Source organism: Sander vitreus, chromosome 21, assembly GCF_031162955.1.
Source record: "Sander vitreus isolate 19-12246 chromosome 21, sanVit1, whole genome shotgun sequence".
In the NCBI taxonomy this organism is placed as follows: domain Eukaryota; kingdom Metazoa; phylum Chordata; class Actinopteri; order Perciformes; family Percidae; genus Sander; species Sander vitreus.
Window position 1 is genome coordinate 23,833,331 of NC_135875.1, and position 16,182 is coordinate 23,849,512.

Consider the following 16,182-nt stretch of genomic DNA (forward strand, 5'->3'; position numbering starts at 1 on the left):
AATGACCCGAAGCATACTGCGAAAGCAACCAAAGAGTTTTTTAAGGGAAAGAAGTGGAATGTTATGCAATGGCCAAGTCAATCACCTGACCTGAATCCGATTGAGCATGCATTTCACTTGCTGAAGACAAAACTGAAGGGAAAATGCCCCAAGAACAAGCAGGAACTGAAGACAGTTGCAGTAGAGGCCTGGCAGAGCATCACCAGGGATGAAACCCAGCGTCTGGTGATGTCTATGCGTTCCAGACTTCAGGCTGGAATTGATTGCAAAGGATTTGCAACCAAGTATTAAAAAAGTGAAAGTTTGATTTATGATTGTTAATCTGTCCCATTACTTTTGGTCCCTTAAAAAGTGGGAGGCACATATACAAACTGTTGTAATTCCTACACCGTTCACCTGATTTGGATGTAAATACCCTCAAATTAAAGCTGAAAGTCTGCAGTTAAAGCACATCTTGTTCGTTTCATTTCAACTCCATTGTGGTGGTGTATAGAGCCAAAAAGATTAGAATTGTGTCGATGTCCCAATATTTATGGACCTGACTGTATATATATATATATATATATATATATATATATATATATATATATATATATATATATATATATATAGTAGTTGTACCCATAGTATACAGTGGGTATATATATATACCCACTGTTTTATATGTATATGTAAAACTTGCTTAGCATAAACTTTTTCCACTCTTTAGACTTAGCCACTGTCGTAAAAATAATTCAAACTTCATATGCAACCATCGCTATCATCTGTAAGGTTCCCATCCCAGTGACCCCTGACCTGGACCCTCTGACCATGCTGACAGACGGCGCCGACATCGCGGCATGGCAGAACGAGGGGCTGCCCGCCGACAGGATGTCTACTGAGAACGCCACAATTCTCACTTCCTGCCAGCGCTGGCCCCTCATGGTGGACCCCCAGCTGCAAGGCATCAAGTGGATCAAAACCAAATACGGCGAGAACCTACGCGTCATCCGCATCGGACAGAGAGGGTAAGAGGCTTTACGGTGAAATGTGCTCATGGTCATATTTCTGGAGAAGATATTGACGGAGGTGTTCTGCTGTCCTGTCCTCAGGTACCTGGATGCCGTAGAGAGAGCACTGGCAGCTGGTGATGTGGTTCTGATCGAGAACTTGGAGGAAACATTGGATCCAGTTCTTGGACCTCTGCTGGGCAGAGAAACCATTAAAAAGGGCAGGTAAAGAAGACCTTTCAAAGCTACTTTACGTTGTGAGTCAGACCTGGATATTCAATGCAATTTTCTTCAAAGTTCACTCAGGACACTTTACAGATCCTATGTTGTCAGGAGTGGGACCTGCTGCTGCCAGATATCTCTGGTCTTGTTGTGTCCAGTGATAGACCTCGTACACTTCACAGCGCTTTGTCATCACCTCAGAGGATTTACCCCCTCTAATCAACAGGGCTGTGATAGAGACATGAGAAAATATGAACCGTTGTTTTTATTGAAAATCTTTTAGATAACACGAAACCATGGATGTATTATAGCCTATTGACTGCACAAAACACTCCGCAGCTGTAGCCTCTCTCTCTCTCTCTCTCTCTCTCTCTCTCTCTCTCTCTCTCTCTCTCTCTCTCTTCGTCGGTATACTCTGGCTCAAATGAATACGGGCGGCCATCCAGTTATTATGACCTCATCCACATTCTCAAAATCATTTAAAGATTGAGCCATAGCACTGACAATCTTTTAGATCACAGGAGCCTATCTTTTCTGTAGCCTACTCCAAAACAACATCTCCCAGAATGCCTTTCACCCGACTCGCGTTCCACACTCCACATCGCTGTCTTTGGACAAAAAGTCAACTCTTGAGATGGATGATAATGTCAGACACTTTTAATTACAATCTGAGCCTGTCAGTGGTAAAAACAATCACTTTTAGTGGACAGAAATCGGGGGTGCACGATTGCCCCATTAGTTTACATTGCAGCTCGGTTCACACCGGCACGTCACTGTGATCTGGCTAAATACCGGACCAATTTGTAAGATTTTTGTTCACTTGAGTCTATAAGACACCAATGCATGGGGTAATGGGGTGCAAAATTGCCCTTTAACTACTGTTTTAGAATCTTTACTTTACATTTAGCCACTCTCAATGATTAGAACACTTCCAGTCCTCGTTTTGCCCTAAACAGGTACATAAAGATCGGAGACAAGGAGTGCGAGTACAACCCCAGTTTCCGCCTCATCCTGCACACCAAGCTGGCCAGCCCTCATTACCAGCCCGAGCTGCAGGCCCAGTGCACCTTGATCAACTTCACCGTGACCAGGGACGGGCTGGAGGACCAGCTGCTGGCCGCCGTGGTCAGCATGGAGAGACCGGACCTGGAGCAGCTCAAGGTGAGGAAGGCACACACACATACAGGCATTTAACAGCAAGGAGGAATCTGACGTACTCTAAAAGTGAACCTGAGCCGACATGAAAGCAGTCTCTGTCAGGTGTCTATCACAGAACAGACAAGCGGTCCACGTTCTGCTGCTAACTTCTCTTTTGTGCAGGCGTAATTAAAAGAAACAATGAGAGGAGTCAGGGGCCTCCAGGAGCCGGGCGGAGCACTCTCGCTCCTCATTAATGTCTTTAACGCAACACTTCTGCAAGAAAAACGCTGTCTGTCTGAAACATCACAAGAGGCAGCAGATCCGGGCTCTTTGATTCCGAAACAATCAGCCGGTGCCTTTAATTAACGGCAAACTGAGTGGATGTGTGATAATTAAAAAAAAAAACTTTTCTGATTCTGGTTATCCCTCACTAAGGGAGACGGTGACACTGCACGGCTGTGTGTGCATGTGTGTCTGTGTGTGTTCACGTGGCATAAACGTATAACAATTACTAGTTATCCATGATTTCTTAAGTTTTCTATATTCCAATGAGCACTTCTTTTGTTGAACCAAAGGTGCCCTTTGGAGTGTCTGACCTATGGTAGCGCTGTGGAGCTGTTTCTCTGAGGTTGGCCTCCGTTTTGTTTAGGTTGTTAAGGAGTTCACTTGAGATGTGAGGAACTGTGAAGGCCGCCACATATGATTCACATCATTTTCATTCTCAAGAAACAGTCAGTGAGCCTTTGTGCCCTGCATGGGAATATCTGCCTCTATGTTTTCCTCGCAAAGTTTTCAGTGCGGTTTGTTTGTTTGGTCTGTCAGCAGGATAACACAAACACTACTGGCCCCATTTGCATGAAACTTGGTGGAAGGGTTTAGCATGGGCCGAGGAAGAAGCCACTAGATTTTGGAGCAGTTGTACATCACGGGGCAGATACACAAATCATTTCTCCCTTTTGTTAACATTGCGAGATAGGGCATGCCTCAGCAGAGGTTCGCGTATGAGTGCCCTTCTAGTTTTATCTGTATTTTGGTGTCCAGCTGCTCCTTAAGGAAATATCTTCTCTTGCTGTTAAAAGCTCCACTATGTTCACCCGCTCGTCTAACAGCCTGCGTCGGCCGTCTGACGGTCCGGCAAAAATGGCGGTCTTGCCATTCATTTTGAATGGGGGTAGTGTGTTTAGGCTGTGGCGGCTGTTTTCCGCAGGGGGGGACACGCAAAAAAAACACAGCGGGCCTGCGGCGAAAAGTTGATACTGGCTCAACTTTCGGAGAAACACAACCCCACGTCACGCTGCGGAGGCCAATCATGTAACCGGATATCAGACATGTCGGCGTGTTTTGAGCTATGGTTTGAGGCGGTGTGAGAGTCCCGTACAGGAAACAGGAAACATCACTGCCTCTATTGCTTAAAGCTATATTTTATCTATTTTTCAGGCTGCTAATTAAAGCTATATTTTAACTCTGCTTCAGGCTGCTCTAAAAACAAAACCTCCTGTTTAGCTAGACACATTTCACTTCAGAGTGATAGTACCTCTAACACAAGCACTGAGCTGCCCAGGAATAGCCATTGACGTATATAAAATGGACCAACAGATCCCGTTACTCTGGACGGAGACCAGTGAAGGATATTAGAAGCACTTTTCTGGTGATGGCTGAGCGTTACTGCGCAGCCTCCAACTGAGCTCGAAGACGTAAATGTGATGTGAGCAACCTGTCTGAAAGTTGTAAGTCTTCTGGTAGCTGTGCCAAGAGAAATCTTAATCATTCCCAATCTTGCAGAGACAGATAGTGTAGGTATATGTAAGGAGATAACATAGGCACAGGCTAATTATTGCTAACTAAAATGCTAGTTAACATTAGTTATTAAACTTAAACAGCTAATGTGAGTCAAAACTGCCTGCGAGCTTCTCCTGTATACGGTAATTCCTCTACTGTGCGACAATAAGTCGCGTGGTTATGACACAATCGTTAGCCTATTTTTACAAAAACGTCTGCTACGGAGCCATAACGTGAGGTACAAGGTAATGGAGCCTTTTATACATTGTCGTGTTTCTTTAGAAATAAACAATGGACAAATAGAGTCTTTAAACACTTCAGATGTAAAGTTATTCGCTGTCAAAGTGGCGCCAAAATAAGTGGCAGTCAATGGAATGCTAACGGGAGGTGATGGCTTGTTAGCATCAAAATGGCGCCATAGGAGCTACGTGTTCCGAGGAGAAGCTTACCCCTTTGGGAATAGCAGAATGTTTCCTGCAACAACAAAGCACTCGCTACAGAGACTTTATCAGAGTGTGGATAGCTGTGGGACTGAACCAAAACTATGAGCTGAAAGACGAGAATAGTATTTTTAGTTAGCTAATAGTTGATGTAATGAAAAAAACGTCTGTGCAGCTTTAACTGTTGGCTGGAAATCTACTGGACTGCTTTACAGCACAGTAGCTCTTAGTGGAGCCGGTGCAGACTGAGGCATTATGGGAAAAACTACTGCTGCTGCTAAATACCAACTCAAGTCACCAACTGTCTTGGCTATGATTTCATTTCTTGATTGATGTGAACAACACAGCATCTTAAAAGGTCATTATTTGCGTTACGCATTTAGTAAAACACTTCCTGTAATTACAACACATTACTTACAGTGCACAACCCACCAGACAAAGCTGTAAAAGAAAATCCAAAAGCTTTCATCAACTGGTTAGTTTGAAGTATCAGCATATTTAATAATAAATTGAATGTCATGGATTGTTACTCTGTAGCATCCGTGACCAATAGCCCATAAAGGCAATAATCCATTAATCCTCAATCCCCAAAAAAATCAAACGACCTTTTGAAACATTGACACTCCCCCATTGTGTCGCATTCAGCCTGGATACTGTTCCATTTATCACCGAGCTCCAGGAGTTGTGTAATTGTGTCTTGATGCTATCCTCTGAAGGGAGTTTCATCTTTCTTTATCACTTTGGCAGACTCATTTATGATCACACATCCACCTCCTCTAAAATCAAAGGAGAGGCAGATAGGAGACGCTTTAAGCTGCATTCTCCTTTTCAATGTAAATCTCTGTCTTTGTTGTGTGGACTCTGGACTGTTGATGAGCTGTCGCTGTCATGGCCGCTACACCCTGTACAGTACAGCAGCTTCCAGGCATCTGCTGGGAAGTAATGAGCAGCAGATAGTTACAGATATATTCACAGTACGCTGTGAATGTAAATGTTCACAATTAAGCGAAAAACTCACTTGATCAAAGCTCCAGCGCCTAATGATGCCTCACGCTCGTCTCCTGGACAATCTGTGCTTTTCATGTCAGCTGTTTGAAATGGATTAGCCGGTGGCGCCAGCAATTAGACAACACATTGACACACTTCCACTGTTCCTTAAACGTGGCCCTTGTTAGTGGAGGGGAGAGGAAAATCCGAAATCCGAAATCCCTCTTGGTCCAGAACACGTCTGGCTGACGGCGGCGTCTCTGAGAGATCACAACGGAAGATAATGTGGGACCTCTGTGTACGGGTCGGGCAGATTTACTCTAACACGATGCTATTTGCATTTTGATGGTTTCCTGGAGCTGTCCGTGTTCACGCTGGGCTTCTGCAGGCAGTGCTTTAGTCCGACCTGTAGGCTTTCTTCACAGACAAATCAGCATTTTTGATAAATGGAGAGTTATTTTAAGCCTTGTGTCCCCTCAGCAAAATCCAACGGAGAAGTGAAATGTGATTTAATGAAGCTTGTTTAATTAGCATTTCACTGAGATTGGAGGCAAAGGGAAAAAAAAAAAAACAAGATCTGGAACTCACTTATCATTTTAATTAACAGTGAGATTTGAATGTGTGTGTGTGTGTGTGTGTGTGTGTGTGTGTGTGTCAAAACACGGCCCGTAGAATGAAGTGCTAAATGGATTTTGTTGCAGGTAAACAGCCCGGACTGATAACAATCAGTTAAAACCTGTTTCTATTCTCTGAATGCCTCGGTGCCATTATAGCTTCAATGAGGTGAGCGTTGCTGCTCAGCCGTAAGATGACGGCGGCTGAAAGAGCTCTCATTTACCCGAGCCAAAGATGGCTAAGGAGCTTAAAATGTCAAGTTGCCTTTTTGGAGAGAGCGCAGGGGGAGTGCTCTACAACCTTTTAGCACAATAACTAGCCCCTCTGCTCCTCCCTGTGCGCAGATGAGTGTGCATGTCTACATCCTTGTGTGTGTAACTTCTTACCCAGACCATCGGCGTTAATGAGAACTCAAATGCTCCGTTTCCCAAATTACCTTAACAGGGCTGCTCTGTGGCACTCAGTAATCATTTGTCTAAAAAAATGATAGATGCATTACCTAATTTTAATCCCAATTAGAGTGTTCTGCTGACTGGTTAATTGTTTGTTTTTTTCTAAGCAAGGGTAATTACAAGTACAATGTGCCAGAGGAAAGCTAATCGTTAAACCGACTCATTACTGGCTCCAGTTGGGAGTGTTTAAGGGTGGATAGCTTTTCCTCTCAAAAGCTCTGAGGGTGGGCAAGTAGAAGGTCACAGTTGACTCACACCACTCAACCCGTTCTGGGATTCTTCTCTCTGCTCAAAGTGTGTCAGCTCATTCCTCGAAATGCCACCAATCACATCATCTTTTTTGCCTGTGCTGTTGGAGAAGAACTTTTCAACTACCAAGTTGGTAATAACGTCAAATTCAGAGATACAAGATTTAACAAGGCAGAGGCTCAATTAGTTTTAACAGTGGTGTAAAATACTTCTCATCACCACACTAGGAAATACTGTCATAAAGAGAGCAATTAAGCAGTGTGATCTCTTAGACTATCTGCTCCCCTGGCGCGATCTGAGCAAAGTATGTCTTTTGGCAATTGATTACACGGTGGCAGAAACGGAAGCGCCAGAGCCGTATTAACAGCGTCTGTCGGGGATCATGCCACTCAGAAGCCCTCAGCTATTATCAGTCAGCGACAACACCGGAGAAGTTAAATCTCACAACTGCCTCCACCCCCCCCACCACCACCACCACCACCTCCCCAACCCCCTCCCGTAATTCCAACCATTCAAAGGTCACAGAGGCTTCTGTTAGGGGACACTTCAATAAAGCAAAGTTATTATCGAGCAGAAACAAGGAGCTCCAGCAGACTATAATGAAGGACAAAGCAATAAAGAGAAGGAGCCGCGCCCTCGCCGCTTTGTTCTCCCGACGCCCCTCAAATGCATCGCTTTGAAAAGTGAAAAGTTTAGTTTTTCAGCCAGAACAAAGACAGACGTGGGCGTGCGTGCATGCGTGTGTGCGGGCCTCTCATCAAAGCTACTTCCCCTCTAGCTGGAATCGACGGTGTCATCACATGGAGGTGAGGTGGCTCAACAGAGGTTTGATGTTTGCCAGACACAAGCTGGCTAATCCCGCCCAGAGCACTCCCTTCATGGGTCGGACAGTTAGTGCAGAGCATATTGATCAGTTCTGCCTTTGACGTGCCCTTCACTATTCATGTCCTCATATTGACCCCCACCTTGAACATCTCCCACTGCCTCCGATATGGTGATGAGGCCAGACAGAAAGCTGACAACAAGCATAGATCTGAGAAACCCTCTGACATGTGCAGTCTGTCAATCTGAAGCTTTTGAGTGTTTTTGTGTTTTGTAGTCCGACCTGACGAAGCAGCAGAATGGCTTCAAGATCACTCTGAAGACGCTGGAGGACAACCTGCTGTCCCGTTTGTCCTCAGCTTCAGGAAACTTTCTGGGGGACACAGAGCTGGTGGAAAACCTAGAGACGACCAAACGCACCGCAGCCGAGATCGAAGAGAAGGTCCTGTTGTTGTTTTTTAATCTTTACTACTCTTTATTCTGTTTATTCATCATCACTTCTCTAATAACTCTTTAGATTGCAGAGAACATATTTCCATCGATACCGGAACTAATATAGCGGCAGATGAGAATACTTATGTTATTATTATATTTGAATTATGTTATTAAAAAATAATGATGCTGTAAATATTTAGGGTACAAAAAAATAATGTTACTGGGTAACAAGATAGTCCCAGTCCCTGGTGTAACTGCACACACACACACACACACAGACACACACACACACACACACACACACACACACACACACACACATACCTGATCCCTCCAGCGTACATCGGCAGCAGAGATTCTGCAGCCAAGGCCCACGAGCATGATGCTGCACCGACAGAGATAGCATCCTCACATCCACAGGGACACTCCCTGAATTCTACCATTGACTAAGTCATGGCTTTTGAGTGGCATTGATATTATTTAGAATATTTCTGTTGCTATAGTGTTTTTCCCATTTTCAGCTATGTAGAAGAGTTTATAATCATGACTTTAGTAAGTGAAAGGGCCGCACATAGATGTCTTATTTCCATGGAGCTGTTGTAAGAGGACACACCAGCTGATCGCCTGTCTGTACCCTGCAATTATTTATTATGTCATTTCAAAAAGTACTTTTACAGTGTAAATTATTTCTAAGCTCCTGCTTAACGCAAATATGTTAACCCCTTCTTGTCTGTACTTCTTCCCTTGTCCCTATTGCAGGTACAGTAAGTATTTGATGGGCAATCCATATGTACACAGTAGTTAGAATGTAATCCCTTCTCTCCTCTGCCTTACTTTGTTTCTCTTTCTTTGCTCAGAATACCAGATTGTTACTTTCTTGTGAAGAGTAGCTGTCTGATGATGTGAGAGTGTCTGCAGATGTTCATCCTTAAGCATAATTGCCCAGACATTTCCTTATAAAAAGTGTCACATAATTGTCGCGTTGGGCGCAGTGTGAGAACATTTTGGCTGGAAGCGTGAAATTGGAACAGCTCGGCTCTTCACTCAGGGTGTTTTATTGGATGGTGCGGTTCCCCCATCAGCTGATCGATGAACCCTGAGCGTGTGCATGTCCGAGCACATGCATGCTGCTGTCTGTGAGTGTGACTCCATTGTGTTTGCACTATCTTTACTGTAGGTGAAAGAAGCCAAGGTGACAGAGGCCAAAATCAACGAGGCTCGGGAGCACTACCGCCCAGCAGCAGCACGGGCTTCCTTATTGTACTTCATAATGAACGACCTCAATAAAATCCACCCCATGTACCAGTTCTCTCTCAAGGTAGCCTGTCTGTTGACATGCCATGTTTCTTCCCTGCCTCACCGGCCCCCAGTGAGACCCCTCTTTACACTCACTTCTCCGTTCCCCCCCCTCTTTCTTCCATTTACTCACCGTGTTTTATGCTCTTTGCCCCGCTTTGATTGTGTTTGTGGCTCCCTAATGTGGTTATGTAGAGCATTGTGTCTTTCATATTGTCAGCCAGCGAGCACTGAGAGGAGGCAGCCTGAGATATGGTTTGCAATCACTCCCGACTCGGCAGGTAGCTGCCCTGGCCCAAGGTATCTCCCAACATAATTGAATGAAAACACACGCAGAGTATATATGCCTTTGACATTGAGAAGGAAATGTTGTTCTTCACACAATGTTAGAGCAAAGTGTGACAGAAATTACACCAGAGAAGAAGATGATGACAATTATTATTGTAGCGTTTCAGTTTACCATCACTTCCAGTTTTTCAAAGCGTGACAGTTTGACTAGACTTTGATTAGTAGTTAGATGTATAGAATTCATTCTCTGTAGTAATCACAGGCTCAGAGCAGTCAGCTTGAATCTTGTGAAATCTTTTCAGAGCCTGTTTAGGAAAATCCTTATCCTGTAAATACTCCGGACAGTGTAAACTAAACTAAAGTGTGTGTGTCCATGGTGCCGAATGAACATGTCACCCTGTGCAACAGCGTGCTCATTGATAAGAAAAGATTTGGTCTTTTATGGGATGTGTTGACTATTAGGAATATTGGAAAATCTCTTGAATTTGTCCTAGAGCTGCAAAGATGAATTGATTAGCTGTCAACTATTCAATTAATAGCCATCTATTTTGAAAATCAATTGATCGCTTTGAGTCATTTTATGAAGAGAAAAAAATTCAAACTTCTCTCATGTCAGCTTGTAAAATGTGAATATTGTTCTAGTTTCTTCACTCCTCTGTGACAGTAAACTGAATATCTTTGAGTTGTGGACAAAACAAGACATTTGAGGACATCATCTTGGGCTTTGGGAAACACTTATCCACATTTTAGAGACCAAACAACTAATCCATTCATCCAGGAAATAATCGCCAATAATCATCGTATCTGATTTATAATTAAAGGATCATACAAGCCAGATATTGGTTAATATTGTTTGAGCATTGGTTTCTATTTGGTCCACTCTGCATTGTTCCATTGCTGCTAGTAAGACTTGTACATGTTGTACCTGTCCTGCGTCCCCAGGCGTTCAGTGTGGTCTTCCAGAAAGCAGTTCTGAAGGCGGAGCCGGACGAGGCTCTGAAGCAGCGGGTGTCCAACCTAATTGACAGCATCACGTCCTCAGTGTTCCAGTACACCACCAGAGGCCTGTTTGAATGTGACAAGCTCACGTACATCGCTCAGCTGGCCTTCCAGGTAGGGAGGAAAGCAGCTTTCATCTTCTGCATGGTTTGTTTAGTTGAATCAGTTGCTCCGGAGACCAGTGGCCCGGTTTGGATCTAATCAAATGGAAAGGAAATGTGGTTTGTGCTGGAAATACAACAATTCAAAGTCCTTCCTGTTTGTTGTGTCCCCAGATCCTTCTGATGAATAAAGAAATAGATCCTGCAGAGCTGGACTTCCTCCTGAGATATCCTGTCCAACCAGGTGTGATATCACCAGTGGATTTCTTATCCAACTTCTCCTGGGGAGGGGTCAAGGTACAGACTGGATTCTTTCTGCTACTCCAATGTAATGCTGTGGCATGCAAAGGGCTAGCTCCCTATTCTCAGTGTGTGGTCAAAGCAGAAGTACAGCTCAGCTGAAAATGAAGGTGGTTCTTTGAATTGACAGAATTAGGCTTCAAAGACTTTGAAGGTTGTATGAATCTTTTTGTGGTCATTAATCAAGGAAAATGCTAACATTAATTGTTTTTACCTAACAATGAGTTAATTAATCACAAAGATAAGAAGAAGATAGGTAGATAATAGATTCATAGATAATGAAGTAACCATTAGTTAACCACATTAGCATGTTTACAAAAACATAGTCTATATCGACGAAATTTCATCGCCGGATTTCCCGCCCCCTTCCTCTTTCTTTGCGTCGCCGGTGGATTTCTGAGGACTATGGTTAACTGCTGCTCAGATCTCTGCAGGGTAAATCCAGACAGCTAGCTAGACTATCTGTCCAATCTGAGTTTTCTGTTGCACGACTAAAACTACTTTTGAACATACACGTGTTCCACCAAAACAAGTTCCTTCCCGAGCCTATTTTGCAGGCACCGCGTCTCCGTCCGCAGCTTAGCGCCACCCAAGACGATTGTGATTGGTTTAAAGAAATGCCAATAAACCAGAGCATGTTTTTCTCCCATCCAGGAATGCTGTGTGAACTAGCCAGACCCTCTTCCGCAGCGCTGTGGAGGAAGGTCTGGCAATGCGAGACAGAATGTAGATAAATGTAGATAAAGATAAATGTCAATAAGAATGTAACTCCTGCAAATAATTCCTACTTTATATAAACGTGTTTATACTTCATGTTGGACTCTTCGGCTTTCCGTCCCCTTAAAGGTCAGCACTGTCAAAGGTCACCATTGTAGTTTAATTTATTTCTACAAAAGAGCTCTGCGCAGATAAACTTCACCAAACCCACTGATTGCTGGAGTTCTGTTGAAATGGATGTATTTAGTTCTCAACGTTTCTGTTCTAATGAAGTCAGTCAGAGAGCTCGCCCTGCTGTGCTTAGCTAGCCGGCTTTTTTTGGGGAGTGACAATGTCAGAGCCAAGATGCAAAATAATAATGCTGCGCGTATACATTCACATCATATTCCATGCTATATGAGCTGGCTGATTGAAATGCTGGTACGACTGCAAACCGTCTCGCCAAAGAATCAGTACAAAAGAGATGTGTAGTTGTTCACACCATCTTTCATAAAGACAGAAGTGTCCTCTTTAGATTTATAGAGATGTATTGAAACATGCATGAAGAGTGTTCAATTGTACATCAGCTCTATCTTTAGAATCCCATTCCTTAATGTTGAAATCTCGAAAAAACTAAATAAATAAATAATAATAAATTGTCTTTCCAAACTGTTTTCCTTCAGCCTGTCCTCTAAGAAAGGGCTGGAAGTGCTTGTAGCACTTAGTTGCTTTGAGTTGCTTCTTATGATGCATTTTTTTCATGCCAGTCTCCCAACAACTACTTTGCATTAAAGTCAGACCCTGGTGCATTTTAACATTGAAAGGGCACCAGAACAACTCTGCATTCCCGTATTCCATCTTAAAGAACAGGTGTCCGGCGATGCAGCCCTGTGGACGTCATGCAGCAGAGGTTCCCTTTCTTGTCAGATCAGTTTAGCAGCAAATTAAACCCTAACGGCAGCATGTTTTTTTTAGCCTCTCGTGCTCATGAATTTTTCAATCTGTACCACCTAGAATATTAACTAAACCTAAACTCCTCTGAGGGTCTGGAGACGGCCTTTGTCACTCAATTTTCTTATCGCAATTGGAAACATAATCAGTTGGAAAGCTTTAAAGGAGGGTAAGATCCTCTGATTGTTTGGCTCTCTTGATGATATTAGCAGAGCATGAATCCCATGAGACCCAGTGTATTTCCCCTCACCGGGGCTCAGGGCTCGCCGACCTCCTGTGGTAATTAGACAAAGTGAGTTGGAGTGATGGGCCACTTCGTCCCACCTTACCTTACCACCTCGTGCCCAGCGGTGAGTGGTTGTGGAAAAGCAGATTTTATGGATTCACATGGATAGTTTTTCCATGACTCCTTGTAGTCAATGTCAGTGGTTTCCCCCACAGTCCTGTCAGATGAACTCACGTACCCCTTCATCAATGTCCAATGTGTTCCAAATACATAACTTTATTCATTATATTTAAAAACAATTGTCATACAACTGAACTGTCAATATTTAGGTTGGTTTGGTCAGCAATCTTACTACTACTTCGGAGTGAATCGAATGTTTCAACTGTTTATCCATTACTTTTAGCTAACTAAACGGTTTAGCAGTGATGGGAATAACGGCATTATAAATAACGGCGTTACTTTTTTCAGTAACGAGTAATTCCCATTTTATAACGCCGTTACCGTTACTGCCAAAAAATGCGGCGCGTTACTATATTTGAAGCTGTTTTTTTCATCAGACCAACTAGATCTCTGAGTCTGAGCCGAGAGGCAAATACTTTTTTTTACTCTTCTTCCTTGGTTAGTGGGCAGTGCACGACGCAAGCGCATAAATGCTGACAATTGGCTGAGGTTGAATAAAATGTCATAGTAAGCCAATCAGAGGTAGAGTTGGGCGGGTGTCCGAAGAACAACATAAGCGAGTCAGTCAACGAGAGAGACAGGTATGGCGTTATGAAATCAAGGAGAGGGTTAACTTCTCCTGCTACAGATTTTCCACCGTGGTCAGAAAACACAGGGGAGACACTTTGTTGCTCTCACTATATGACTCTAGAGTCGCTACTCGCTCCAAAGCTAATCGCCGTCACTCTCTCACTTCTCCCTCGCTCTATCACCTACTCCCCACACACACACACATATGCCGGCTCGACGCACACACCAGCGCACAAGTATAAACTTCAGGCCACTTACGTTATTTGCACTACAAAGAGTTTATATATTTGTTATTTATTTTTGGTATACAACATTAAAATAGTTTAAATTTGTGTACATTGTTTCTGTTAATAATATATTGTATTAAGCGTCCATTTCATTATAATATTCAGATTTATCATAAATAATTGAACATGCACATGTATTTTAAGTTCCATTAAAGAGGGGTGGAGGTGGGGTCACATTTGAGCATTTAAAAATGTACTTACTTACTAGTTACTTTCATAATTTGTAACTGAATAACTAATTTAGTTACTTTTTGGAAGAAGTAACTAGTAACTGTAACTAATTACTTTTTAAAAGTAACTTGCCCAACACTGCTGTTTAGTCAGTAGTTTTAGCTTACTATTTCAGCCAATTATGCATTACTTTTAGCTACCTGTTTAACGTTACTGTGTTCAGGTCCTACAGCTGATATATTCTTTTACTGTAATCAAATCGTAATTAATATTTTTTCAAATTCCGCTCCACACTTTTTCCATGTACCCCCCGGGGTACACAGACCCCTGGTTGGGTATCACTGCTTTATGTGTGTGTGTGTGTGTGTGTGTGTGTGTGTGTGGGGTGGCTTCTGGTATATACAGTACAGAAGATAGCGTACACACTGTGTGTGTGTGTGTGTGTGTGTGTGTGTGTGTGTGCTGCGTGACACTGCGTTCTCCACAGATGAGATAAGGTGTCTGTCAGCTGGGCCGTTACAATAAAGCCCCCCTACTAGTTCTGCAGCGGATGCATATTCAGTCGTCCCCCACCCCCCGTCCCATTATGAAAGTATAGTGTTTACTCAGCATTTCCATTTGAAACATTTTTTATTGGCAGGAGGAAAGATAAGCACTCCTTTAAGTTTTTTTGTCTCTTTTTTTCTCCCAAACTTTTGCAAACAAAGTTAGTCCTTTTGCTGTGCATTGTGAAATGTTTCTGAAGTGGTCAAACTGTTAAATGTGCATTACGGGTCACAGGGTAGCAGCACTTTTGAAAATACACTAGGTTTTCTGTATGAATAATTTTTCTTTCCGCAACCACCAGTCCCTGTGCTCCATGGAAGAGTTTCGGAACCTGGACCGAGACATCGAGGGCTCGGCCAAACGCTGGAAGAAGTTTGTGGAGTCTGAGTGTCCAGAAAAAGAGAAATTCCCACAGGAATGGAAGAACAAAACCTCTCTTCAGAGACTGTGCATGATGAGGGCCCTGAGGCCTGACCGCATGACGTACGCCGTCAGGTGAGAGGTGGAAGCATAGCTTAACCTTTGCTCTGTGATCTGACCTGGTAAAGGTCTTAACCTTTGGCCTATAGTTTGAGTTGACAGGGCGTTAGTCTGTTACACAGCTCTGAAAGAACAATCGATGAGCCTCATTAGTAGCCCTTAGCCTCTGTCAACCAACGTCATCATATCAAACTTAGATCCCATTTCTACCTGGTGTTAAAATGCAATCTCTACTTGGATATATTTTCTGGATATTACGTAAAACATACAAAAAGGAGATAAATAAAGCAATGCCTGGATCTAGTAATATATTTTACTTAATATTTTAACTGTTGGAGAACAAATATTAAAGCTGCACTAATCCAAATGTTTATGGAACAAATGACAGAATGACTGGATGTGTAACAGTGACCAGCCCACAGAGAATAATCAATAATAATTCAGTATTCTAAAACTCCCCCTCAGCTCTGCAGAGCTCATTGTTTGGATTTTATGATCCCCAACTTTACTGTTTTGGTTCACTCTCATTGCTCTCATCAGCGCTGTATAGGGTAATTAGGGTTAGGGGTTAACCGTAACCCCTAACCCTAACTTACCAACAGGAAACTGTTCAGGTAAAATGCTCTGATGAAGCCGCTGTACTCTCCCTGCTCAGCACAAAACAGCAGACACAGTTAAAGACTAGCTAGTGGACACAGTGGAGCATTCAGCAACTGAAGAGACAGATATTTTCATCAGGAGTTGGTGGAGACCAAAATTGAGCTAAAAGGAGAGAAATTATTGGGCTTTGGGCTGACGTAGTTGACATGTAGTGTCAGCTGGCAACACCATTAAAGCATTTGAAATTAGGTTTATACTTGCTGTAATATTGAATTATCGGTCAAAATATAATTTATATGGCTTTGTATCTTCAAATAATATGTCTGTGAGGGTTTACATATAGAAGAAATACACATAGTCT

General features: G+C 43.0%; 1 protein-coding gene across 1 annotated transcript in view; it reads left to right on the top strand.

The window, feature by feature from the left end:
* The window catches only part of dnah9 (dynein, axonemal, heavy chain 9), a 157,409-nt gene that overhangs the window by 112,387 nt on the left and 28,840 nt on the right, over positions 1-16,182 (top strand). The window contains exons 61-68 of the mRNA XM_078279756.1: positions 772-1,007; positions 1,092-1,214; positions 2,168-2,372; positions 7,973-8,137; positions 9,308-9,448; positions 10,657-10,827; positions 10,989-11,111; positions 15,043-15,236. Coding sequence (XP_078135882.1) covers positions 772-1,007; positions 1,092-1,214; positions 2,168-2,372; positions 7,973-8,137; positions 9,308-9,448; positions 10,657-10,827; positions 10,989-11,111; positions 15,043-15,236 — 1,358 coding nt within the window. The remainder of the gene's footprint in view (positions 1-771; positions 1,008-1,091; positions 1,215-2,167; positions 2,373-7,972; positions 8,138-9,307; positions 9,449-10,656; positions 10,828-10,988; positions 11,112-15,042; positions 15,237-16,182) is intronic.